We start from the raw sequence: 27,224 nt of genomic DNA on the forward strand, positions 1-27,224 counted from the left end.
TTCCAGACTTTTTTTTATTGTTTCTTTATAAATCTTTGCTTTTGGGGTGCTTTTCTTTTTCATTATTTTTGTAATTTGGTTTCATAGTTGTTTGTGCCACGTGCATAAAGAATTTATCCCTAGTGTTATGCTTGTGCATATTTAAGTAAGATAGTAAAATTAATTTAAATAAAAACATGGGGGATCCAGGACTCTATTTTCTTTTTAAAAGGTATGTGTTCATTCATCCCTTGGTATCCAAGGGGGATTGTTTCCATGACCCACAGATAACAAAATCCAAGGATGCTCGAGTCCCTTATAAAAGGTGGGATAGTCCATTCGGCCATCCTATCCACAGGTTCCACATTCAGGGGATTCAACCAACCTTGGATCCAGAATGTGGGGATACAGAGGGCTAACTGTATGTGACTCAAGTTTACAAGAGGCTACCCCACAGAGATAGTTTTTTTGTTTTTTGTTTTTTTTTTTTGCAAAAGACTTATATTTGAGTTAGAAAACTGAACCAGTCAGGACAGACTAAGCTAAGCTGCAATAACCAACAAACCCCAAATCCCCAGTGGCTTAAACCACATGCTCTCATTAAATCTGTTGGGCTTTGGCAAAGACCTCTGCTCACTGTGATCATGACTGCAGGATACCAACTGATGGATCTATCCTTGGTAATACCTCTGGTTGAGGGGAGCGACTACTGAGGGTCCTCTCACTTCTAAGCAAATGCTCTGGCTCAAGTAGGTCAGATGACCACACTTAACTCCAAGGAGAGGACTGTAATTTTGGGGGGTGCCCGGAGGAAAGAGAAGCCAGGAGTTAGCTGACAGCAATAATGTGTGTAACAGAAAACATCCTCCATCTTTCTGTAAAGGAATGCCCTGTGGCCTGGTTGGTTTCAACACTTTGTATTCCCTGGTACAGTTGTAGACAGTTTTTTTAATTTCATGGGCAGCTGTGGCTCTTGGGTTACAGCCAAAGTTGGTTTCTTACTAGCCTCGGGGCAAGGGCACATCTCAACCTCAGCTCCTCCCTTGTGAAATGTTGGAGAAATGTCACTTGCATGGTTTGTTGAGAGGAGTCAAGGTAATAACTCATGTGAAACCTTGTCAATTGTAAACTATGATCCAAAGGAAGTAATAGTATTGCTTCTGGCAATCAGTCATGCCACACTGAGGATGAAGAACAGATAGTAATGATTTCACCCTACAGCACTTGTTACACCATCAATATTTTCTCACAAAAATTTCATGAAAATTAACAGGAAATTTCCTTAGGTGATCTGTGCATAGTTCTCCAATAATAAAATAGTTCTGAAAGAATAGTTCTCCAATAATAAAAACCAAAATTTTCCTCCTGGCTAGAAAATTACAGAGTATTTTACATAACTCCAAATCTATATGGTCCAATTTTCTAGCAGATTCCTACAATAAAAAAATGTGAAGTTAAACAGAAGAAGCACTATCTGGCTTAAGAAGCAGTAGCTTTAAGTTAGGGATCAGTATGAGAAAAATCACAAATGTCTCACAAAACAGTGCTGAAGATAGAAACACAGGAAGATTCTTGTACTACTGTAGCATGGATTCTTGAAACTCAAATCAGTCAAGTATCTTGGAGTTCTAGTTTAATAGAACTGGATGGCATCCTAAAGATGGTCTGATTTTCCAAATGAAGGAAATAAGATCTGGAAAGTTTAATTGATTTGCCCTAGATCATGTTCCTTACACAAGTTGATAAGTCAATTATTTTTGCTGTTTCCTCAACCTGAAATTAGAGAGATGAACACAATGGAGGAAGAAATGTTTCTCTGTTCCTCATATAACTCCTATTAAAAACTCTTCTAATCAAAACCTATAAAATTCCCTTCATTGTATATCTGCAGTTAAATATTGCATTATGGAAGAAAAATCTACTGAAAATCCTTATCAAGGTACAACAATGATTTTGAGATTCCTTTTCTGCGTATCTAAAATTCAGTTGTTTTCCTAATTTCTGAGTTTCCCAAATGAATGATGTTTTGATCCACAGGAAATGTATAAATTGAATAAGAAAATAAGATTCTGATTTCTGGTTGAATGATTTCATTACCTGGTTATTCTATTAGATGTGGAAGTCTACTTTTCATCCTAGGAGAAGAATTTTAATATTGTCCACAAAAAGAAAAAGATAAGTTTACCTTCCTAGGCATACTAGTCAGGAGAGGCTCAATTATGCCGCAGTAAAAAATCCCTGGGACTTACAGTGACAAAAGATTATTTTCTATTCATGTTAGAAGTCCACTGTGGATTGGAGGGCTCTTCATTCCACATTATCTTTGCAAAGAGTGGCAGGCCGAGTGAAACTCCATCTGGGGGTGGCCAGCAGCTGTGACAAGGGAAAGGGGGTTTGGTGAATTGCACACTGGGGCTTAAAGCTTCTGCCTATAAATAACACATACTACTTCTGCTAATTCCTCATTTGTCAAAGCAAATTACAAGGTCCCATCTAAATGCAGAAGGATCAGCATACTTTAATCTTACCATGCACCTGGAAGAAGAAGAATCATAATTTTGGTGAGCATCTGTAACAGCTAACATATTAGGAATGAAAAAAAGAAGAAAATGAAACAGGTCCCCTACCCAGCCCAGCTATCAAAAAGCCAGTGTCTTACATCATCAATCGGAGTAATAAAATCTCTCTCAGCTGCACAAGAAAAACTCTTAACACATTAATTTGTGGCAGGTAAAATTTCCTGACTCCATCTTTATTACTCTTGCATAGAATGGGAAACAGGTACAAATTGAACTAAACTAAATGTGGGGCTGGGATGAAGTTTCTAGAAATGCATTGTGGGCCATCTAAGTGGGGAGACACATCCATGCCTTGTGTGGATTTTTATTAGACTCGTTTCTTTAAGGAGAAATTCCTTCTTTATGATATGATTATACCAGTCAGTAGAGTCTTTCTAAAATAATACGACAGTAGGAAAGTTAGAGCCTGGTCAGACAGTAAAGTTCATATTCACTTAAATTGCTAATAAGAGTAATTGTTTAACAGGTCCCTCTAAAAGAGATTTTGAACCTTTAAAACAGCCTTTCTGGGAAATGTTGGAAGGTCTGGAATATGTTTAAAGGCTCTCATTTGTTTCTTTTATTTGGGTACAACTATTTGCTTACATATTTTTAAACTTTTAGTGTATTACTAGCAACAGAGTGTTTCAAGTGGGGGAAAAAACTAGCTCAGAATGTCCCCTAAATTAAAATATAAGAGTTTTGTACTTTCCAGAAAAATAAGCACTTTTATAGTCTGTCTTTAAATCCTTCTTGGTAAAAATCTACAAATCAAAAGGAAAGGGTAAGAGTCAAAGGCTGCTGATTTACTGTTTAATTATATTTTTCCCTCCTGCCCCTTAAAATTTTATAACAGAGCACGGTTAACATTAACACCCCAACCACAATAAACCAAACATATTTTATTACATATTTTATGTTCAAGATGGAAATGAAGATATAATAGTGAGATAATTTTATACAGAGGTACCATGAATTCTCTGTGACTAGGGGCAAATCAATTTTGTGTTTTGTGCTTTAGTTTTCTAAACTATCATTACTAATTATATTAATAGCAAATTTTTATTGGGTAATGACTACAGTACAAGGGGCTGTATCAAATACTTTACATTTTTCCCTCACTTTTTCCTCACAGCAAACCCGCTTTTACAAATGAGGAAATTGAGGATGAAATGACTTGACCAAGGTCGCTAGCTAGTTAGGAGTGGGAATCCTCTTTGGGGATAAATCATTGTGGTAATATTTCAACCAAAGTGTTTGATAATTGCAATGTTTTTCTAATCCAACTCTCTGGGAGAGGAAAGAATTTAAATTGGCATTGGTTCCTTTATTCATAAATATGTGAATGCCCACTCTGTGCTTAGCCCTGTCTTAAAGCCTGTGGATATAGAACTGAATACATATGCAAGGCACAGAGGTTAAGAAAAGTGGGTTCTGGCCTTAGACCAAAGAACTTGGGTTAGGCTCTGCAATGCGAGCATGGACAGGAACTCCAGCTTCATCTGCAAACTGGGAAATTATATTGATGCTTACTTCACGGTTTTCATGGGTAAATTAAATGAGATAATGAAAGTCAAGTGTTTTAGAACAGTACACTGCATAAGATGCTCCATGTGCTCAGCATGTACTAATTTTTATTGCTATTTTTGTTATTGTTGCTATACACGACAATAGACATTATTGGGGAGCTCCCTGATTAGGAAGGAGGGGGAGATATTTAAACGATATTTCCTGTCCAGTGTGATATGAGCATTAGGCGAGCCAGGGAACGGTGTGAGTGACTGCTTATAGAATGGGTTTGGAAAGCTTTTGCGAAAGAGGTTAATCTGAGCCGGTGATTGCAAGGGGAGAGGAGCTTCTCCAGGTGGAGAGGGGTGTAGGCATTCTGCTCCTGTATAAAGATGCTGTGGCAAAGGTGTGTTTGGGAAACCTCTAGGCTCTGGCGAACTGTAAAGTTCTAGTGAGGGAAAGAGGAATGAAAAGTGAATGGAAAACCAGAAGTGGTAACTTGGGAGGTCTGGACAGAAAAGGTTCTGCCTTGGGTGGCAGTGGTGGGAAGGACGCTGAGGTGATCGCGAGGTGGCGCTGTGGCTCCACGTAAAGGGAAGATTCAGGCGCTTGCGGATCACCACGCACCCCTGGCAGCCTCGGAGAGGCGGGGCAGGGCTATCTTTGTGGATCTGGCACCATCTACATACAGCCACCAAATAATGATGCTGATGAAGATAATAAATACTTAACGCAGGTAGCCTGAAGCAGTCTCCTTTAGGACACACGGCGTCAATAATCAGAAACTGTCTGTGAGGATCAATTAAGTATGTAGAACTGTCCAGCAGGGATCACCGAGCAATCCGGATAAATCATGGGCCCCAGCTGGAACCTGCCTCACCCTCCCTGCAGGCTAACCTGTAGCTTTGGGGCAGGTCCTGCACCTTTTGGGCAGCTCCCCGCTACCTGCAGGCCAAAGGAGCAACAGTTTCCCTTGTTGTAGGACGCTGACTGCACCTTTCCTTTGATTGGACCTGAGATTTTTTGTGACTGCTTTGCTGGGTTTCACATGCCCACGTGGCACACGAATAACATATGAGCCCAGGTTCAGACACGTGTACGATGCTTTTGTGTGCACACACATTTCTTCACATGCACACAATCGAGACACGTCTACACGTGACACATGCACACACTATAGACATGCCCTTGTGTATTTACGGTTGTGTGCAACAATCCTCAAGCACATGGACACGCATGCACCCAAGTGCACGATGTCACTCACTGCCACACACGCCTATGGCACAGGCCCACAATATGCAGCCACTCTTCGTTTGTACAAACACATTTGCACACTCACAATCACGCACATCCAACACAGACCTCCAAGCGCGGAACAGTACATAAACATCTAGAGAATTGCCCCTTAAGGAAAACACCTGAAAACTTTTTGTGACTCTGAAATCTTAAGCTTGTCTGCTAAAAACTCCTCCTCCCTTCTACTTTCCTCTAAGCAAACAGGCCTACTCCTCCTTCCCTTCCGCTCCAAATCCTCGAAAGACTCAGTTTCTTTCTTTTCGGATTTGCACTGCTGAAGGAATGCTAATTTGTAAACAGCCCAGCAGGCAGCCTCTTTCTGCCACCCTGGAATCCCCTTCCAAGCGGGGAGCAAGGGCCATTCATACTCGAGAATCAACCAGCCTTATCAGACTCCAATCCCGCGGGCTGGAGGGCTGTGCGGAAGGGTCAGGGGAGGGGTACGGTCGCTCCCTGGGACAGCCTTGGACTGGGACCTTTCTGGCAGTGCCGCCAACTGTATTCTCTCTGCACAGAATAACTTGAGCTTTTAGCTGCGGTCATTCCAAGGCTATATGGCCTTCCTCCATTAAAGCACATCCGCAGATGTCCAGATTTCTGCCCTCTGAAGGGAGTCCCAGGCATCCCCACACAATCTTGTATTTAGTTTATTTCAATTAGGCGACTTCGCGTGCGCCCGGAGCTCTAAAATTTCAGCTAAAGCTGGGGAGAAGCGGCTGACTGGAGATCTCATGGCAAACGTGGCACAGTCAGGGCTGGAGCCGGCAGGACCCTAGCGCGCCCTGTCACTGGCCACCCAGAGACGCTCGGACCTCGACCGCGGGAATGTGCATACAGTCCGCATTTTAGCGGTTTTCAGAACCCTTTATCCTCCTCTCTATTCTCTACTACCTGCCCTTAGGGTACATCTTGCGCCCACGCTCCTTGGTCGTCTGGGATACGTACAGGCTTGAGAGCTAAAGGGATCTTTGAACGATGGAGGGCAAGAACCAAGGCAAACGCTGGAGATGAACGAGGACACTGGGTGAGTGGTTCGGATCCAATTTTCAGGGTACTGGCTCTGGAGAAATTTCCGCTCAGTGGCTTTATCGGCAGTGCAGCCCCGGACAAATTGTTTCATTTAAATCACAAAGCATCAGTTTTCTCACCTGTAAAATAGAGGTGATTTTACCCACCTTCTTTGTCAGTTGTGGGATTTCAGTGAGTTTGTACCCATCAAACCTTCAACAAATGAGATCTCTTCTTACTTGGGGGCGCCCCAGGGGACCCAAGAGAGTCAGCAGGCTCGCCTGGGAAGGGTTTATTGAAACCCCTTGCCTCAAGCCCCCCTCCTAGGACGACTAAGCTTCCCAAGCCAGAGTCCCAGCGGTGTTATTTGCCTGATTTCTACCTCCTAGCTCTCAGTGGGTGACTTTGTCCCTCTGTCCTCAGTTTCCCTGACTGTACTATGGGGCGAAGCATGCTCCCAGGGTCTGGAAGTGTCAGCCGGAATGGGTGAACAAACCGGGCTTTCTCTGCAGCCCTAGGGGTAGGAATCAGGGTTCACGGTCCAGGGAAATGGCCCCTTCTCTTTGCCGCTTGCCAGAGCACTGAGAGCAAGGAGGAAGGACAGACGAATTTCCAGTTAAACCACTGCCTCCTACTCCAGTGCATTCCTTGAGGGCAGCAGGTAGAGGTCTTTAGGAGGGAAGGGTCACGTTTTTGCCAAAGGCAACGGCAATCGACCCTGCAGGCTTCTGGGTGCAGCTCTGGGGCCACAGCGGAGTCGCGTGCCACTCAGGTCCTCACTTTCCCAGGTTCTCGGGCTCCTACTTACTCCCAACCCTCTCCTCTTTCGGGCGGAACCTTGGCCACTCCACGCCCCTGCCAGAGACTCTAGGCTGAGGGTGGACCACCTTTGGGGCTGGCTGCATGCGGCAGGACTTGGTACCTTTGACCTTCATCGCCCCATCTTTCCCAGCATTTAAAGAGGCATCTTTCCCCGCTGGTTCACTCTGAGTGGGATCAGGCTAGCACCAAAAGGTAGGGGGCATTACCATGACAGGCAGCCCTTACGGGCGTGCACCTTTCATAAGGGGGACTGAATGAGGGAATTTTCAAAGTGACAGGTCCCAAGTCTGGCCTCCTGGGGGCGGCCGAGCAGAGAAGATTCCCTCTTTCCCAGTGATGTCCCCCAAGTCCTAGTTCGGCTGTGTTTATCTTATCTCTGCCCTTTTGGGGAGCAGGTGTGTTTCTATTCGCACTCCCCAGAAGTTACTGCGGCACTGATGCTCTTTTGGAAGTGGAATTGATCTCTCTGTGCCGGACGTGTCTGGGGTAGCCAAGAGCGAGAAGGCATCAAAGTTTGGGGTGGGGAGGGGAGCTTGCTCATTGGGTCTGAGTTGCCCCCAGCCCAGGGAGAGCCTGGGGGCTGTGCAGCCTTGTTCACTGTTAGGAGCAACTGAGAAGGGGGATGTAGACCTCTGCCACCCAACCATCCCTTGGAAGAAACTCTGAGGGACTCATCACTCCAGAGGAAATACCAAACCTTGCCAAATGCTCCATCCACATATAAAGTCGATCTGCTGTGTATCTTCCTCATGTACATTTTCTTCACCCCTCACTTTCTTTCTCCCTAATTCTGTTGGTCTGGACATGGCCTGGAAAACTGCATTTCTAACAAAATTTCTCCCTCCCCTTTTTGATTAAGCTGATAAGCTGGGTTTGGTGATTGGCCTTATAAATTACCCTAAAGTCATACCACAAATATACTATAAAGCCTGGCAATGCTATACACACAAGTTTGTCTCTTCTCTCCACTGGAGATGTGACTACAATGTAAAAAGGATGAAGACGGCCTCAGTACATATAGTTACCCTATATACACACGTTTTGCTTTTTGGAGGTGGTGCAAACCTTACGTGAGGGAAGACTGAAAAGCGTTTAAGACATTTTTCAAAGTTTAAACTTGTCAGTGGCTAGTTCGGTATTCACCAGAAGAAATCTACAAAAAGCTACCAGTCTGGTGGCCTGGGAGTCATTCCCAGTTTTCTATCACCCTTTGTCTCTTTTCCACCTTCTCTTTAGCTTCCTTCCTACTTAAACATTTATTACTGAGTGAGAAAGCACAAGCACACTCAGAAGGAAAGCTCCAGATACACTGGGCTTGATTAAAATAAAACACACTCACCATCCCAGGTGAAACCTCTGCTACCTCTGTACAAATGGACTTGGTCATATCAACTTTCCTGTCTCCTTTTATTAGTATTCTTTTTCTCCCAAGGCCTGGTAGATGTGGAGGTTGTCTTTGTCTTATGTAGTTCCTGGAGATTCTTGGCTCTCAGGCAGGAACTGGGCTGCCTGAATTTCTCTGGGCCAGTTTCTCTTTTGGATGAGGCAGCTTCAAGCCCCTTCACAAACACATCATTTGCAGAGTGTGTCTAGATTTGCTTGACCACCCCCCCGCTCCCCGCCACTCCCCACCACAGAAATGCATCTGTTGCGTTACTCTCACTGATCCTGGTCCTCAGAGTGGCTGTGTCTCTCCTTTCTCTGTTACCTTTGGCAGTGATCTGATCCCTCATTGTGTGTTCCTCATTACTGGGGTTTGTACTTCACCAGACTCCACTTGGAGTCCTGAACACCATTTACTGGAGTGTAAAATAGAGATTCAGGAAGTTAAAGAGAGGGAGGTCTCTGTCTTTTGCCAGTGCTAACTGGGACTCTTGGATGGGAGGGTGGCCTCTGCATCCTGGTCCCCCTTCTTTGAAGGATCCCTTCAGAGAAGGCAGGGCAGGAAAGAAGGCAGAGGGGGCAGAGAGGTCCAGGAAGGGGAAGGGGTTGGCTCTGGACACCCTTTGGGCCTAAACTTGGCATTTTGAGAAGTTTTCAGCAGTCCAAGTTTCAATTATGCAGTTAAATACTGTAGAGATGGATGTCCAGCCTTCCATTTTGCCTCTTCACAGATCTATAATCCTTCCAGTGTTTCCACCAACATACCCCTCATGAACATCTACTGTATGCCTGGTAGAAGGTGTGGGGATACTGCTGGGTCAAATGGATCTCTTCAAGAGCATCTTGGAGGAAGTGGCATTAGTTATGGTACCAGGGAGAAAGCTCAGCACATTAAGTGGTCCAAATTAAGTGGTATGAGACTGGGCAGGCTTTGTGCACAAGAGATAAAGCAGTGTTGAAGACAGTGGCCATGTATCCTCAGGCCTGAAATAGTCTTTCAACTAATTTGGAAGTGGCTCTCGCTTTTCTGCTCTGTGAAGAACACAAAGCATAACTTCTTCCTGTCTCCATTCCATTCAACATGGGCATATGTACTTTTCCATCACTGACCCCATGAGCTCCCTAAATCAAAGGGCCAAGAAAGGCAGGCAGAAAGGGGACCTGGATTTCTGGCAGAGAATTTCCCCGAAGGAGCCTTTAGCAGATTTGGCTGCAGTCAGGGAGTTCCTTTGAGAGCAATGAAACAGAAGTTCACCATGTGCTTATTAGAGGTTACAACCTGCTAAAAAATGATGGGGCACATTACCCAGAAACATCTAGCTATTTCCTTTGCCAGCCACAACCATATATGTTGAAAGATCTGAGGTAGGGGACCATTTCTTCTTCCCTTCCTTCTTCCTCTTTCCCTCCCTTCATTCCCTTCTTCTCCAGATCTTTCTTTCTGGACAGGTCGCAGAGGCAGAAGTTGGGGGAGGGTTTGTTCAAGCCCCCAATTTTAACAGAAAGAACAAGGAAGAGAGAAACCCTACACCAAGTAACTCATCAGAGACATTGTTTTTGCTTTGGTAGTTACACTAAGGAAAGAATCTATTTGGGGGGCGGAGAGGAGAGGGTGGGGATTGAATGCCAGCAAAATTTAAAACGCAGCCTGGCACATCTACAGTGAGAGCATTCGTCCACCGTTTACCTATCCCGCAGAATGCGCCAAAGAAGTGAGCATGTGAGGCCAGTGCCTAACGCCGGCCGTCTCCAGGCTAGCGACCCAGCGAGAAGTGTTTCAGAGACCCGACTAGGGGCAGAGCCCGGTCCACCTCTCCCTGGGGATTCACAGCGCTTCCCTTGCCCCGGCCCAAGGTCCATCCCTCCCTCCCAACGTGGAGGCAGTGCCCTCCGCGAGCTCCCAGCGCCGGCCTCGCGCACCCATTTTTCCAACCCACCACCCCCTCCTCAAAGCGAAGAGGTGGGCACCTGGGATGCGCGTCCTGCTTTCTCTGCCCGAGCTCTCCCGTCTCCTCCACTTTTGCCCCCGACGTCCCAGAACAGCGGAGCAGGACACGACCCTGGCAGGGCGCAGCCTGTGCACCTCGAGCGCGCTCAGAGCGCGGCGAGGATGCTAAGCGGACTGCAATGGCCAGGATGCAGACCCCAGCTCAAATCCCTGAGAAGAATATCCTCCTCCCCTTCATTCTGTCTCCCTTCTGCCCGGCACTTCCCAGCTCAGCCCCGCTCCTCTCCATCTCGGACGCGGGTACTCAACGATCCTTCGCTCGGCACTTTGCAAATAACTTTGGCCGGCTCCCCTGCGCCACCCGGTGAGGGATGTTAATGAGGGAGCGTGGCCCTGCGCTGAGAGCCCGGAAGCTCCGGCGCCGCGATTGGCTACGGCGAGGCGGAAGGATGACGTTATGCAAATGAGGGGGCGGGCCCTTGTGGCGCGGGCCCCGCCTCCTCCCTTTGGGGTTAGTGTGCTTGTGTTTAGCTCTGGGGAGAGTCAAACTGGATTCCATAGGGAAAGCCTGCAAATCACTTCTATTTTAGCAAGGAGAAAACAGAATCTCTATCTAGCAGGGTGCACCTCTCTCTCTCTCTCCCTCTCCTCTCCTCTCCTTTCCTCTTTCTGTCTTTCCCTACCCCCTCCCCCTTCCCCCCACCCTACTCTCCCTTTCTGGTGTATCTGTCTACGGCAACCAGCGTCCTCCTCATCTATACACGCTGAAAGGAAAGAAACATCTTTGGTTGGGAGAGAAGGAGGAAAAAAAAAAAAGAGAGAGAGAGAGGAAAAACTTGCCTGGTTGTGGAAAATGACACTTGAAGTAGCAAAGCCGGCAGCGCGAGTTGAGTCTATTGTTTCTTAAATTGCTATCAGGGTTTTTTTTTTTTTTTTCTTCCTGCTTCTTCAAGTGAACGGTACCTCTACAAAAGGAAACTCCAGCCCCTCCTGTCCTTCACCGGCCTGTGATCATTACAAAAAAAAAAAAAAGCAAAAAAAAAAAAAAAGCAAAAAAAAGCACCCAAACCAAAAATTAACCAACCAAACAACCCCCAACAGCCAAGCACACATCTCTATTTTTTTTATTTTGGCCTTTTTGTTGGATTTTCCCTTCCTTTTCTCTCTCTCTCTCTTTTTTTTTTTTTTTCGGGTTATCGCTCAATTTTGAGAGAAGGTTTACATTTTTTAAAAATTTGCTTTCCAGCCCGCCTTGATCTAGCGCGAGTTCATCGACTCAAAAAAAAAAAAATCTCTGGCTGGCGTTTTCTTTGCCTTTTTTTTTTTTTTTTTTTTCAAATTTTCAAGGGGGAGGAGATTTTCCACAAGAAAAGGTTGTTTTCATGTTTGGGATTCAGGAAAGCATCCAACGGAGTGGAAGCAGCATGAAGGAAGAGCCGCTGGGCAGCGGCATGAACGCGGTGCGGACGTGGATGCAGGGCGCCGGGGTGCTGGACGCCAACACGGCGGCGCAGAGGTGGGTACCGCTGGGGGACCGCGGCCGGGGAGGCAAGCCGCGAGCAGCAGAGCCGGGCGGCGGTAGCGGCAGTGGCCGCCGCGGGGTCGAGCCGCGCTCTTGCGTCTACGGCTGGGCTCTGCTAGCCACCGAGGCTCCGAGTTCCCCGGCCGCCAGGTCTTGGTTGCCTGCGGCCGAAGAGCCGGGAGCTGCCTGCGAGGAGCCCACGATTTACCGGCACTTTCCCCTGCCTGGTCTGTGACTGTTTTCATTTTGTTTTAAGCCAGAAGAGGCTCTCACCAGCGTGATGTTGGATATCTGTGTTTTTCTGTGATTGCTGTTTCTTTTCTGGCCGGCTGTCTTTTCTTTCATTTTTTCCCGCTTTTCTTTTATTTGCCTTTTTTTCATTTCTTTGCTCTTCTTCCCTTTCTCTTCTTCCTTCTTCCTTTCCTTCCTCCCCCTTTTCTTTCTTTTTACCCTTTTCTCCCACTTGAAAACTTTCTTTCCTTCTCCTTCCTTTCCTGCCTCTCTCTCTTCCTCCCTTTCTTTTCTTTCTTCCTCCTTTCCTTTCTTCACTTCCTTTCTTTCCCCTTCTCCTTCTTCTTTTCCTTCTTTCCTGCCTCTTCTTTCTTCACTTTCTCCCTCTTTCCTTTTTCCCTTCTCTTAACTCCTTTTCTCTTTACATTTCCCCCTAGAATCATCTTATTTCTCGTCTCTGATTCTCCTTTCCTCTCTGTAGCTTTCAGTTTTTCTTGGTCCACCCGGGGTAGAGCAACTCCTAACTTTAATTCTGACATCTTCTGAAAGTCTTCCCTACAGTCTGTAACTATGGCCCCTTCTAAGCCCCTCTGCCACTCTCAGCGCCTGGGATGCTAGGTTGTATGGCCTGGAGGCACTGCTCTAGGAGACTGACCTGGGGAACTTTCCCGGGCACCCTCTGTACCCTTTCTGGGGACTCCTGCTCCCAACTGAGAAATGGTCCCCCCTTTTTTTCAGGCCACCATTTGGGCTTGGGAGAGTGGGAGATATGGTGGCCCAAGACTCTATCCCGCCCAGAGAGAGCGGAAGGGGAAGAAGGAAGATGACTAATTACATCATCCTCATCTTCTCCGGGCTGGGGACAAGTGTCCACAACACTGTTCCCGTCCCCAGTGATAATAAGGATGGGGGTGGTTGGTAGTGAGAGTGAGTTGGGTAACCGGGCTAGAAGCGAAAGTGTGTGTGTGAATGTCTGTGTGTGGCGCGTGCGTGTGTGTGCGCAAGCCCTTGTGTCCGGGCAGGTCGAGCTGTCAGTGGCCTCACTGAGCCCCTGGCGCCCCAGGCTCCAACCCCCGGGAGGGCGCGCTCAGCCGTCAGCCCTTGTTCATAGGATTTCTGGAAAGCGTGTGAGGATTTCTGCGAAACAGTAAAACTTTGTCAGGACAGGTCTTAAAAAAAAAAATCAATTCCGTTTCCCACAGCGACCACCCCTGACAGCTCTGAGTTCCACCCGCAGGTCCTTTTCCTTCACATGCTTTCCTTGGGGAGCGGGGGGCGGGGGGGGGGGACGGACATGCAGTTTCCCGATGCCGGGCATCCGCGGCTGTCCCGGGGGCACATAAGGTTTCCCGGAGGATGGCTGCTGCAACGAGGAGCTGAGCATGTCCCCCCCTCCATTCTCACCTGCCACGGGAGACTCGAGGGGGTGGCGGGAACCAACTCCCCATCCCACCCTCTAAGTTGTCAACGACCGTCTCTATGCCGCGATCGGGTTCACCTCAGCCACTGCTACTTTTCTTACTCCCTACACAGCGGAGTCAAGTCGGAATAAATGCGTACAGCGTTTTATCTCTTGTGCAAAACCCAAACAAAACTTTCACACCTTTTCGTCAAATTCGGGGGGCGCGCCGGTTCTCGGCGGGGAGGACAGGACAGTTGCGGGCACTCTGGTCCCATCGTCTGGTGGGCCCGAGGCGCCTGAGGGGGCGTGTAGGGAGCCCACTGGGCGTTTTGGGGGCTGACAAGGTGGTTGAGTGTTTGCGCGTGTGTAAGGGGTGACAAGGGGTCGCGGGTGGTTGTCCCGCCTAGCCGTCTAACTCTGCGTCTTTGGCCGCAGCGGGGTGGGTCTGGCCCGGGCTCACTTTGAGAAGCAGCCGCCTTCCAATCTGCGGAAATCCAACTTCTTCCACTTCGTCCTGGCCCTCTACGACAGACAGGGCCAGCCCGTGGAGATCGAGAGGACAGCCTTTGTGGGGTTCGTGGAGAAGGAAAAAGTAAGTGGGCACAGCGCCGCTGCCCCTCGCCCCCTGGCCGGGAAGCAGGCCCAGGCGCTTTGGGAGGCGCGCTCCTCCGCGAGTGCAGAGCATCCGTAACACATCCCTGCGCGGGGTCCCCAAGCCACTTCCCGTTCTGGGCGAACTTGGGCTCCCCGTTCATGAGCTTCTGCTCCACAAAAGTTCACACCGACTCCCCGGAGCTGGAGAGAGGCGAGCCCGGCTTCGCACTCCAGGGTCAAGGGCTCCGTGGTGAACCCGCCCTCGACCGCGCGACGACGCGCAGCTCCTGCCTCTGCTTGTCCGCAGGCCCTAGCCACGGGATCGCCTGTGCGCGCCCCACGAAATTTTCTGGAAAGTTAGAGGGAGCAGTAAGGGTCGGGAGGGCGGCGGAGGGATCATAGTTGGCCGCAATTTCTGCTGCTCCTGGGCCTGTCCGGCTCCCCGGCCGGGGTCCCTACTTGGGGAAAGATGCCTCGAAGTCGGTCCACTAGCTCACGCCGACCTCTCCTGCATCTCTTATGTCTTTGCGTTCTGCTGCAACCCAGGAAGCCAACAGCGAAAAGACCAATAATGGGATTCACTACCGGCTCCAGCTCCTCTACAGCAACGGTGAGGCTCCTGTCGGTTCCACGCCAGTACCCCGGGGCTGCGGGTGAGGGTAGGGGGCGTGGGGGAGCTCCAGGTGGGCGAGAACCCTGAGCAAAGCACAGTTGTTTGGCATTCTCGGGGGTAAAGTGGCCCCGCCGGTTTTGCTTGAAGAGGTCTCACCTGAGGAGGACTCTGAGTGGCCCGAGGGCGGCCGCATCAGCGTACCTGGGCACAGGTGTGGTGCCTTAACCCGCGCTGGGCGGCTTTGTTTTTCTTCCTCCGCTTTCTAAGGCCGGGCTTCTCAGCTTAGCGTAGACTTCATCCCCAAAGTCCCTCGAGTTCGGGGGCTCGAGCGGTCAGGGCCTTGATGGCTGCAGGAGAGCGCGCAGAGGGGCTCCAGCCTTTGGAAGGGAAAGTACCCAGGTGGGGGGACCATCTTATTCCCGGCTGCCAGCGCTTGGGGGCTGCCTTCCAAAAGCGCTCGGACTAGGCCAGTGGCCCTTATCTGCACCCTGGGGAAAGGGGGTCCCGGCTGTGCTTCTCCGGGACAGTCGGAGTTCCATCAGTCTCGGAGCTCCATTGTTTGTTTTGTGCAGATCCTCTCTCACTTAATTCTTTTTCGTTCCCCTATGCCCCGCTCCCTCCCCCAGGAATAAGGACCGAGCAGGATTTCTACGTTCGCCTCATTGACTCCATGACAAAACAAGTAAGTTTCTTAATTTCGCGCCGCGGGGGTGACTCCACGGCCGCGAAATTGGGGAGAGTCAAGAAGCTGGCGACTGCTTAGCGGGATGGCTGGGAGTCGAACTCTCAATGTCTAGGCAGACTGCTCTCTCAGCGCAGCCTCCCAAATGCCCATGAGCACGTTGGCTCGCCGCGTGGGGAAGGTGGCTCGACGGCTCCTTCTTTACAAGGGAAATTCAGACCTTGTGAATTAAGACTTTGGGGGTGCTGAGTGGGGGAGAATACGGCTGAACTTCCTGTGACCCGGCCAGGGGGCCCCAGGGGGCGCAGAAGGTGCCTAGGGACCCTGGTGCAGATCGGGCTGAACTTGTGAAACTCAAACCATCAGGACCTCCCCCGGGAGGTGGAGGGCAGAGGAACGGGTGAGGGGCAAAGGCAGCCTCTCCAGGAATGGGGAGATGGACCGAGAGCGTAGATGACTCATTCTACGCATTAAAAAAAAGAGAGATGGCGATGGTGGTAGTATTGGAAGAGGGAGCAACAATTGTTAGAGGGTATTTTGCAAAAATCCTCCTGCTCTTGCCTCCAAGTTTGGCAAGAAGCCAGGCAGCATGAGTGAGCTTGTGGTCTTAAAGGTACATAGACGGCGTTTTCTTAAGCTACCCAACACGCGGGTGCCAAGCAGTATACATTAAGGTTGAATTATGGTTTAAAAGATACAATTATGAGCCGAGTCAGAAAAGAGGTCTGACGTTTTAACGAGGGGCAGAAACTTTTTTTTTTTAATTTTAAGAAAAAGTTTAGCAATTAAATATCTGGTTAGGTAGCTGGAGGATTTAGTAACAAAAAAAGAAGACAGTTTTATTGGGTCGGGGAAAGAAATCAGAACAAAGAGAAAGTTACCCATTGTGTACTAACCACCAATTTAGTGAGAGGGTTAAAGCTCATTTGCTTGATTGTGATTTTAAAATATTCCCTTTAAAAAGGGGGACATAGTTTTCATAGATACTGGCTTGAAAAGTTTCAATTTATGGTATACATGCATATTTAAAAATTGTTTTTAGATACCCAAGGCTTAAATATGTTGTATAAAATGCACCCAGCTGTTGGAAGTTTTAAAATCTACTCAGCAAGGACCAATTAAATAACAGCTAATTTTAATTATTACCTTCATATTTCATTGTGAGCCAAGTAAAAAACATGAGATGAAATGTATTTTTTAAAACGATGCATACATATCTCTTGAAATCTGTTTCAAATTATTAGCTTAAATATTTGACTTTCTTGAAGATCTGTTTTATTTCGTAGTTGATCGTTCAGAGTAAATACACACTTATACTTTTATTAATATCATTGTTGTATTATTATACTGGCTTTGATCATTATATAGGCTAATTCCCTTTCATTTGGACACACTGTATTTTTTAAAATGTTTTTCCTGCCAAATAAAAAGCCACAAAAACTTGATTTCAGTAACATAAAAAAAATGATATCAAAACAAGAATGTCTTAAGTGGAATTTTGTGTAAAAAATTGTGTTTGATACCTTGAATATCTTTTTCTTCCATTTCCATCAGAGGAAAGAAAAGATGGGAGGGGAAGAGGGAAAGTATGAATTCTAATGCATATTCTGAACTATGTACTTATTAGAGTTTAATTTTTTAAAGATAAAAACATCCCCACAAACCAGTATATAAGACCTGTCTGTTTGTGAAATATTGGCCACTTCAATATTAAATTATAGGCAACTCTATGAAGTGAACAGTTGTAAGGAACATAAAATTAGGACATGCTTTAAGTGATACCTTCTCTCAAAACTTTATTTTAGGCCCTGTTAAAAAATAAGAAAAAGTGCCACAAGAATTGATTTTCCCATTATGAAATGAACTGACTTTACACACTGTTCTAGGGTGGAAAAATAATCTTGATTTTTATAAAGCAGTACATCTAATATCATTTTACTAATAGGGTCATAGAGCTTAAGAAAAATTACAGTGTAAGGCATTCTTTGACTGCTTGGTTTCATAAATTCTATCAGTTGTGAGGGTGGAGGTGGGACCAGAATAAAATAAAGTGTAGTAAGAGCAAGTATAAGAAAGTTGTTTGCCATACTGTGACATCTCACTGAAAGTTAAAATTGTAAATGTAGGCAATTACATATTTTGGTGGGGAGTGATCTGAAAAAAAGTTTAGTAATTATCTGAATTTAGTCTAAAAATATCAAGAAAAAAGATTTTTCCAGGCATACATATTTGCTTTTATAATAGTTGTCTAATGCCTTCTCTGTAGCTTTTACTTTGAAAGGCAATCTCTGCCCCGTTATCCGGTTGCTTGTTCCTTGATTATGTGCTGTAAGAGTTTGGGAAGTAGGTTAGCTTCTTGTGTACACAGCTAATACAATAGTCTTCAAAAAGCAGATCAGCATGAAGAGCCTGACTCTCCTTAGCTGTGATGTAATTATTTTGTTCTAGCCTTGATAAGTAAAACTGTGGATTCTCATCTAGCTTTGAAATTATTCTATGATCATTAAAATGCCAAGTCTGATTTTTAAATTTCTTAAGTTTTTTATTTTAGTTAAATATGCAGTGACCCCTTCAATCAGAAGCTTGATATAGGTGATTGATTAAATACTCACTTTTTTCCCCCTGTGAAGTTCTTATAGATAGACTCACAATTTTGATATTTAGAGTTTTGTTGCAGAATGGAATAATTTCAGTGATGTGATGAGTTCTAATAACATCATAAATTTCAGAGGGAATATCTCAGTATAGTTCAAGTGTCTTAACTGCTAATTTATCATAACATTTTTCATATCAGATGCAGCTTTATGTATGTGATATCATATCTTTGACTCACAAGTTGGGGTTAAAACTCAAAGGGAAGCAAAATTCAAAACTAGCTGTGCACTTGATATTTTAGTAGAGTATTCCTGATCTTGGGTGGAGTTAGTAGCACTGAGATCAAACAGAAATGTACTCAATCAACCAAGATGTATTGGTATGACATAGTATTTCACACCTTTTCAAACTGTCTCATTACACTATTTTGGGTAATGACTTTTAATTTTGGACTCTACCAGGAAAGGGGAAGCTTTATTAGAAATGAACGTGTAAGGATCTGAGCCTCTCATCCCTGTACTTTTTTTATAGAACAAAAAGGATATAATGATATTTAAAATACTTGTCCGCAACTAGAAAATAAGCTTGTTTTTGGGAAGGGTTTTTCAAAACCAAGTTTAGCTGGACTAAAAATAGGTTGTTTTTGTGTCATTGCTGTTTTTGGTATTCCATTAGAGAGCATGCAAAAAGGCCTGCAGGATCCAGAAGTTTATGGCTGTTGCATCTAACAACAGTATCTACTGTGGACACTCAAATGAACTCAGTGAGAGAGGTCTGAGGTTTGATATGCTTCTGTTCAGATTTTCCTGTAGTATTTGAAATATTATGTTCTGTGATTGCTTCAGTGAGTTATTGTTATTTTTTTTTAAAAAACCTTTAATTTTTCTTCCCTCCTACCATCTTGCTTTGAAAAAAGCGACATTTTTATAGTTCAAAGAAAGAGTGCTAAATTCCATAAAGTTATCAAAAACAAACATTCCCTGCCCCCAAACCAAAGCTCTTTTTCTGGAAAGGGAAAATTAATATTCACATAATCCTGATATGTATGGATTTTTAGGTAGGCAGTATGGTGAGGGGACCCCTTAAAAGCCCCAGAGCAGTGAGAAGTCTAAGATACAATAATCAGAACTGCTGTCATAGTTCTCTTTCCAGCTAATCTTTATATATTTATTTTGATGTTCCCGGTACTTTAAGTTATTGATGCAAGTGCATTTTTTCCTATTGATTGTTTCATTATATCCTGCCACAGCTACGTAGAATTGATTAACAGCTCTTTCTGTTTGTGGTTCTTCATTGGTAGATAAACACATTTTTAGTGTATCAATAATTTCCCAAGGAATTCAACAAGGCCAGCAGAGAGATTCTTTCATTTATTTGAGGAAACAAACAAAAAAGGACAGGGCAAGTTTATAGTTAGGAGCCATATTTCAGCAGCTTTCTCTTTTGGTAACATGTCAAAAATGCAGGTGATTTAAATTTCCTTGCACATAGAGGAATGAAGAAGTTTGGAATTTTTATGCATGATCGGGACCTGTGTTTGGGAAAATGTAAACTCATCACAGTGGAAAATGTGTTGTTTGGAGTCTGGGGGTGAAAACAAAGCTGATGGTTTTGGAGAGATTGCTGGAGCCAGATGGCCTAGTACTTTCCCAGTCTGGCGGTCCAACTGCTCCCTCCTGGATAATATACAGCCATTTGTTCGGGGATATTTACGCTAGAGCTGTTTCCATGTGAATGTTTGAACAGCATTAAAAACGAACGTATTTGTAGCGATGCATTTATTGAACTTGTACGACTGCATGGATAGTCTGTTCTCATGTCTTATATTGCTGAGAGGGATGAAGAAGTGTTTGGATGTTGGTGAACTGTTTATATAGTTGTTGAGCAAGAATGATTTGGTCTTAGTTATTAAAATGTGTAAGCATTTGGAAACTAATGGAAGGAATGGTAGCACCTACCTGGAAGCTCCGTTGTGAAAATGAATTCATACATGAAAAGTGCTTAGAACAGTGACTGGCATATATTAAGTGCTTAATAAATTCTCTGCTTTTATTATTGTATTATTACTATTATTACCCCATTGAGTTAACAAAGCCAGTTGTATCTGCTAATATAGATGTAAATGTAGTTATCATATGAGTGAAATATCTTTTATTACTGCTAGAAAAAGAAATATCATACGATATTGTTATAATGATTCAGTTTTTATCTTGGTGTTTGGATAATATGAGAGATTTTATTTCTTTGAGGCACAAAAAATGCCTTCTGAAGCTAACTGCTTTTGGTACACATTCTCTTTTTATTCAGGGCTGTGATGTAGCTGAACAGCTTACTGAATATGATATCATTCCTTTGCAACTTTGCTAATTCAGTTCTGCAAACAGGCCTGCTTAGTGGCTGAACTTAAGTTACGTTTTTGTATTAATTTGTTCACCAGTAGCAAAACTGCTAATTGAAGCAAAATAATTTAAAAAATGTATTCCACTATTAATTTTGGATTGCTGTTTGACACAATTGTTTATGAAATGTCAAATTTGTAGTGTTTTCTTTGGCATAGGTTAATTTTTAACTGAGACTCCCTCACCTACTAAAAGTTTCTCGAACCACATTAGCTAATACTTTTTTTTTTTTTAATGACAAGTACTAGAACTTGGTGGTCGAATGTAATGATTAATGTTGCTGTATGTTGATAGTGTAGGTGTTTATATTATTTTTTGATTAGTTTCAGTTCTTGGCATTTTGCTGCCAAAGTCATGTTGACTGTGTTTAGAGGACACTTTACTTCTGGTTGAGAGAGATACTTTGTGCATTTGTGAATGTATTTTTAAGGTGACAAATTAGGTTTGGCTTTTTATTTTCAGTTTGAAAAAAAAATAAGTGACATATTTTTAAGGTTGCTGTTTTGATTTAAATAGAAAATTAGGAGTTTTTGTTAGTTATAGGTAACTTGTCTGGGCTTTCCTTGTAGCTCAGTCAATAAAGAATCCCCTGCAATGCAGGAATCTGCTTGCAATGCAGAAGACCCTGGTTCAATTCCTGGGTCTGGAAGATCCCCTAGAGATGAAAATGACAACCCACTCCAATATTCTTGCCTGGAAAAACCCATGGACAGAGGAGCCTGGCAGGCTACTGTCCATGGGATCGCAAGAGTTGGACATGACTTAGAGACTAAACCACAGTCTGTCTTCCTTTCTTCCTTCCTTCCAACTCTTTCTTTCCTTTCATTCTCTCTTTCTTTCTCAGTTGATGATGACAAGTCTCTGATGGTTTGTTTGTAAACCAAGAAGACTCCTAATGAAAACATTTTGTTCCTAAAACCCTTTCAGATTTTGATGAATCGAAGTCAAAAGTGTTCTCTTTGCCCATTTTGTTTTGGCATTGGACGCAAAGAGTTAAAACTATTAGAAAAGTAAGCAAAGAAAATCATGCTTAGTTCTCTGTATTTCCTTTGGCATCCCATTGATGTGTGATCCCAGTGTAAGTTCACCATGTATTTTTTGTTTTACTGCGTGGTCTTTATCTGTAGTAGGTTTCAGTTAACTTTTAAGACCCAGTGGTATTTTAGAAACGCAAAGATGAACCGTACTTCACAAGATGCCTTCTAAAACAGTAGCTACCGAAGCAGAGTTTCTCAGTTGATTTTATTTCTTTTCAAAGATGGTATAGGTTAATGGGCATTTGAAACTGCTGGCATTTCATCCTCTTACAGTAAACCTTCTGACAGTGTTGCTGTGTAAGGATATAAAAGTTTTAACAATTCTTATTTTTCCTTCATTTTTGTTAATTATAAAAAATTATTTCTGAAAAAACCTTCAATATGAAAATCAATGGAGTGTTTAAAATAATTGTGATAATTTCATTATGCTCATTACAAGAGAACATTAAGAAAAGGGAGGCTAGTATATTCAGAAGAATAAATTTCCAAAGTTGTCAAGTTTTGACAACTTTATTTTTTATCAGTTTCACTAGGTTTTTAAAGCTGAGACGAATTTTGTGCTGTTTATTCTTTGCCTTTTCTTCCTGTTGAAGCATTCCTGCCACCTTAAGGGTTATATTTGCATTGGAAGGATTAACGTAAACATCTTTTCTACCTGATATTGTATTTTTTTTTTTTTTTGGTTTGTTTTTTTGGTTGATTCACCATTGATTCATTTATTTGAATAATATATTTTATATGTTTTCTCTCTCCCTCTTGCCCACTTCTGTAGCAGGCCTCCCATTCTTACCCCTGATGAACACATTGATTTATTTAAACCACTGTTGTCTTTGTCGGTCTCACAGCAGACTACCTTCTTCCCAGTGAGCAGACGCATGATTTACTATGGAGGATGAAAATAAGCCTTTTCTTGGTGTTCCATTGTCTAGGTCCTAAACCAGCTGTCTATTAAAATGGTTTCACTTAAAGTGGTCAGTGCTGTTTATAAGCTTTTGTGATCTCCCAGCTGATCCAAGCCTCAAGGAGCTTTACTCACACCCTACAGAGGCACATATTTAAATTACGAAGAAAAGCAGAACTTTTCCCTAAGTTGTGCTGGAGGATCCCTTTCCTTTTAGGCCTGAAGTCTGGGTTTGCTGAACTGTGAACCAGTCTTGACGTGTGTACTAAATGTAGATGGTAGAGACTTGATGTGTGTGAAAGCCAGAGAGAACTTGTTGGCATTTTTTAGAGACTCTGTCTTGTTGACACTCTACATCAGAGACACTTATCAAAATAGATTTATCCTGTTTTCCTATGTTGGATTTCATCAGAATGTTGATTTCTCAGACCATATTTTTATAAGATGGTATGGTATGTGTGTTAATAAGTTTTCTCAGTAAAAAAAAAAACAACAAAAAAAAACACAAAAAAACAGATGAGGTTGGAGGTGGAGATGCCTTTAATGGAGTTCCACTGTATAGCTAGCTAATGCTATGACACTGAGGTTCTAGATTACTCTAGTTCCAGGATTTTAGTTCTATTCTTTAAAAGGAGAGGAAAAAGACTCTGTTTCACTTGCTTTTATTTCAGAAGTCACAGAAGCAGCAAGCACTTGTTTATCTGTGTTTATATGCTGAAAAGTTTTGTTGTGTAGAGGCCCCAAGGAAAGGGACAGCAGAAGTTTCCTGCTTCCATTTGTCCCCAGAGTTTAAGTATTTCTGAGCAAATCCAAACTCATGCTTTCATTTTTCTGTGCTTGATGTAGAGGAAGTCTCTGCTGCCAGAAGTGAAGTGGCAGGTTGACATTTGGTAGAGATGTATTACGGAGGCCCTGGGCCTGCAGCAAATGATGTTCAGTCACCAAAGATAAAAAGACAGAATTCCTGGGAGTCCGTGGATCATCTACTGTTTTGGGGGAGTCATCAACATATTTTCACTGCAGCCTATGTTTAATGGAGTGTCATCAGGGGTCCACTGATTTCAGAGGAATCAGTAGTCTCAGTAAAAATAATACTGGTATTATCTAGAAAGAATCAAAATGAGAAGGTCTGATGTAATTGATATTCCTTCGTCCTAAACAAGCCAAATTATTATTTTTTAAACAGGAGGGAAAATCCCATTAATACTTGTGAATTTTGTTTTCCAAGTTACTTGTATTAGTTTAGCATGACAGAAAACTAAAGTTGAAACAGAGGTTATCAGGGATATTAAGAGAACATATAGAACATGGAGTGATAATAGGATTTTGCAGAAGTGCGTAATTTAAAGTGTTTAGCACCACTTACGAGATCTAACCAGAAGATAGTTATGAATTTCGTAAAATGAAGTATTAACTTTACACAGATCTGGCTTTGCTCTCTGATGGGTGGCAAACACTCCCTTAACCCAATGGTCAGACTTCACTGCCATTGGTGCAACTAGCTGACAGAGTGACGTGATACACTGGGAATTTGGCGTCATGTCTGTGGTATTCCAGCCCTGAGTTACGTAACTTTAGTCTGAGGAAGCATTAGACAAACCCAAACTGAGGATGGTTCTACAAAATAACTTGCCTCTAAGGCAATGGCACCCCACTCCAGTACTCTTGCCTGGAGAATCCCATGGACAGAGGAGCCTGGTGGGCTGCAGTCCATAGGGTTGCTAAGAGTCAGACACGACTGAGCGACTTCACTTTCACTTTTCACTTTCATGCATTGGAGAAGGAAATGGCAACCCGCTCCAGTGTTCTTGCCTGGAGAATCCCAGGGATGGGGGAGCCTGGTGGGCTGCCGTCTATGGGGTCGCACAGAGTCGGACACGACTGAATCGACTTAGCAGCAGCAGCATTCTTCAACAGTGTCAATGTCATGAAATAACACTCAGGAATATTTCTTATTGAAGGTGATATGACAGTTGGATGCAGTGATTGTTATCAGGGTGTTTGTTTGTTTTGCTGTAAAGGACAGCATTGCCCAGCCAGTGACTCTCAGGTGTTTACATTATCGTGTTGTACTAATGTTCATTTTCTGATTCTGATCATTGTGCTGTGGTTATGTAAGAGAATTTCTTGTCTTAAGGAAGTGCATCTTGAAGTATTTAGGGCACGTCTGCAGTTAACAAGTGGTTCAGGAAAAGAAAATTGAGAAAGATGAATAAATTTAGTTTACTAAAAATGTAAACATTGGAAGCATCTGGGTAAAGTGAAGTATCTGGGTAAAGTATCTTGGAAATCTTTATATATTCTTGTGACTTTTCTGTATGTCTAAAATTATGGTAAAATAAAACATTAAAAATACAGGGTTATAGCAGGCCAGCCATAAAGAAAGACTTTTGATGGGTCAGTGGTAGAGAACGGTTTTATCCTTATTCAGGTTCTTTTTGTCATTTTTTAAGTTGTTGCAGTTTTTGTTTTGTTCTGGAGTTACATAAAATGAGAGCTTGTTCTGAGGGTTTGCACACACAATTTCATAAGCTGTCCCCCATCATTTATGGTTTTAAAAGTCCCAGGTTCATAAAGAGAGCACATTTCAGCCAAATACAAGTTAGTTACTGTACTTTCTGTGTGTCCTAAAAAAAAAATAATCTCTGGTTAATTTAGGTAGTTTCATCACCAAGAAACTGAGAGTTATCTGAATGTGTGAAAGTAATTTTATTAACAATTTGAAACTGTGTTATATTAGTATAATGCAGTGATACATTGTTAAGTTAGTTAAAATGTATACCCATTTAGAGCACTCCTCTACCCATGCTGCTAAGTCACTTCAGTCGTGTCTGACTCTGTGTGACCCCATAGACGGCAGCCCACCAGGCTTCCCCATCCCTAGGATTCTCCAGGCAAGAACACTGGAGTGGGTTGGCCCAGGTATTAACAGGTAGATCTTCCAGGAAGCAGAGATCTCAGGAAAACTTCTGGTGACCTTAAGGAAAATGTTTGTACACATATAAGTAAAAGCAGACAAAAACATCTTTGAATGGTGAGGTGGTTTAGGACTCCAAATTTTCAGAGTCAAATGTAGTTTTTCTTGGTTGAGGGAGATAACTATGGCTTAACTTCCCCTCAACCCTTCCCCCCAGCACATGCAGGCAGATTCTACTGTTTGGGTGAGTATACGCCCTGGAGAACACATGTTTTCGTGTAGGCAGGAAGGGTTTCCCCTGATTGATGCATCATCTCAAAGAAGACAGTGAGTGGACTCATACCCTCACTTGTTTTTACTACTTACCTCTAGAACATTACAATTTGGAGCTGAAAGAAGTAAGATGAGGTGACAACAATTATTTAAAAATCAAATCCATGTGTTTTTGTGTATTTTAAATCACTAGTATCTCAATCTCCTAAACCCTTCTGGATTTTCCCTTCCCCATTGATTAGATTTATTTTTATTCTGAATTAAAGAGAGAGTTGTGGTTGTCTTGACAACAGAAGCCCATCTCATACAAGTATCCAGAGATGTGTGTTATAACAAGGTGGTTGATGGGACAAAGAGGAATGTGTCCCCTTCCACTCCATGTGGGTTGATCCTCATCAACTGTCTTGAAAGGGTCAGCCTGGTGAGGGCTTCGGCTCTGAAAGCTAATTGGCCTTTCTTGGGTGGTGAATGGTCAAGAACTCGACTGTGATAGTTTTTTTCCTCTGCTACTTAGTTCCATTCTTAACTCAAAACCTTCCTTTGTTTACAGGCCATAGTATATGAAGGCCAAGATAAGAACCCAGAAATGTGCCGAGTGTTGCTCACACACGAGATCATGTGCAGGTAAGGAATACCTTGTTTTCTCTCTAATTGCCAAAGAGAAGATGAATTTGTATCTCAAATTTGTACCTCTGAATTCTACGTGAGTTCAGGCCTATTTTGGTGTATACATTTCTGTTCTGTTAAAACTAAAAACTGTTAGATATATTTGGTAGTAAAGTGTCAGACATCATAGTGGTTCTCAATTATTTATTAGATTTCATCCTAAAAGTTATGTTTCCATTTTGATATCCCACTGTTAATGGGCACAAAATAGTGCCCTTCCCCTTTTCCTATCAATCGAATGAAATACAATATAACCCTTTTAGTGTTAATGTATGCACTCAACTGCATTGCTAGTAAAATGAGTAAGAGTTCTATTGATGTCAGCAGAAGTCTCTGTTTGGATAAGACTTGAAAGTTATAGTTCCTCTTTTTAATTTTTCCACTTAAAAATATGACCATCCACATAGGCATCATTCCTCCTTGAACTGAATGTGGTTCCCTGCCTCTACCCCTACCTTGCATCCGATCTCTTAATCTTCGTTACCTTTTATACAACGGTGACAGTGTAGCTAATGTTTCTTAAATGTAGTGTGGTTTTGGAAAGATAGCAAAGATGAGTCCCTGAAAGGTGTGAACATTCATGTTGTCCACAAATGAGTGTCTTTATTTTTGTCTGAAGCTGCATGTGAAACCAGACCACATTCACTTCCCTGGCCTCTCCGTATGGGAGAGAGTAAACCAGAAAACAGCCTTTTAACTTGCAGTTTAGGTTCTTATTCTTTGTCAGATAACACTGGCACTTTGCTTCCGATATATTCTGAGTAATTGGATAAAGCATGATGATGACACTCTGCATCAGGGAAGGGCTACTAATTGCTTTGTTAGCCATGCGGGTTCTCCTGGCACAAAGCAGGCCTGACTCCTGTCTATTTCTGACCAATTCATATAG

The 27,224-nt window shown here is 43.6% G+C and overlaps 1 protein-coding gene and 1 long non-coding RNA gene across 8 annotated transcripts in view; one reads left to right on the forward strand and one right to left on the reverse strand.

Annotated features, from left to right (window-relative positions):
• Positions 1–2,695: 2,695 nt before the first annotated feature.
• On the reverse strand, positions 2,696–10,852 carry LOC113895088. Its single transcript, XR_003511753.1, has 2 exons — positions 10,524–10,852; positions 2,696–6,490 (listed from the first exon to the last, which is right to left on the reverse strand). It is a non-coding gene; the product is annotated as an uncharacterized LOC113895088 (long non-coding RNA).
• Positions 10,853–11,023: 171 nt separating this feature from the next.
• EBF1 (EBF transcription factor 1) overlaps positions 11,024–27,224 on the forward strand; it is a 410,646-nt gene continuing 394,445 nt past the window's right edge. For all 7 annotated transcript variants that reach the window (XM_027545801.1, XM_027545802.1, XM_027545803.1 and 4 more), the window contains exons 1-5: positions 11,024–12,019; positions 14,094–14,250; positions 14,799–14,862; positions 15,492–15,547; positions 26,220–26,293. In XM_027545801.1, the coding sequence (XP_027401602.1) occupies positions 11,886–12,019; positions 14,094–14,250; positions 14,799–14,862; positions 15,492–15,547; positions 26,220–26,293 (485 nt within the window). In that variant the 5' untranslated portion in view covers positions 11,024–11,885. The remainder of the gene's footprint in view (positions 12,020–14,093; positions 14,251–14,798; positions 14,863–15,491; positions 15,548–26,219; positions 26,294–27,224) is intronic.

This window comes from Bos indicus x Bos taurus, chromosome 7 (assembly GCF_003369695.1).
Source record: "Bos indicus x Bos taurus breed Angus x Brahman F1 hybrid chromosome 7, Bos_hybrid_MaternalHap_v2.0, whole genome shotgun sequence".
In the NCBI taxonomy this organism is placed as follows: domain Eukaryota; kingdom Metazoa; phylum Chordata; class Mammalia; order Artiodactyla; family Bovidae; genus Bos; species Bos indicus x Bos taurus.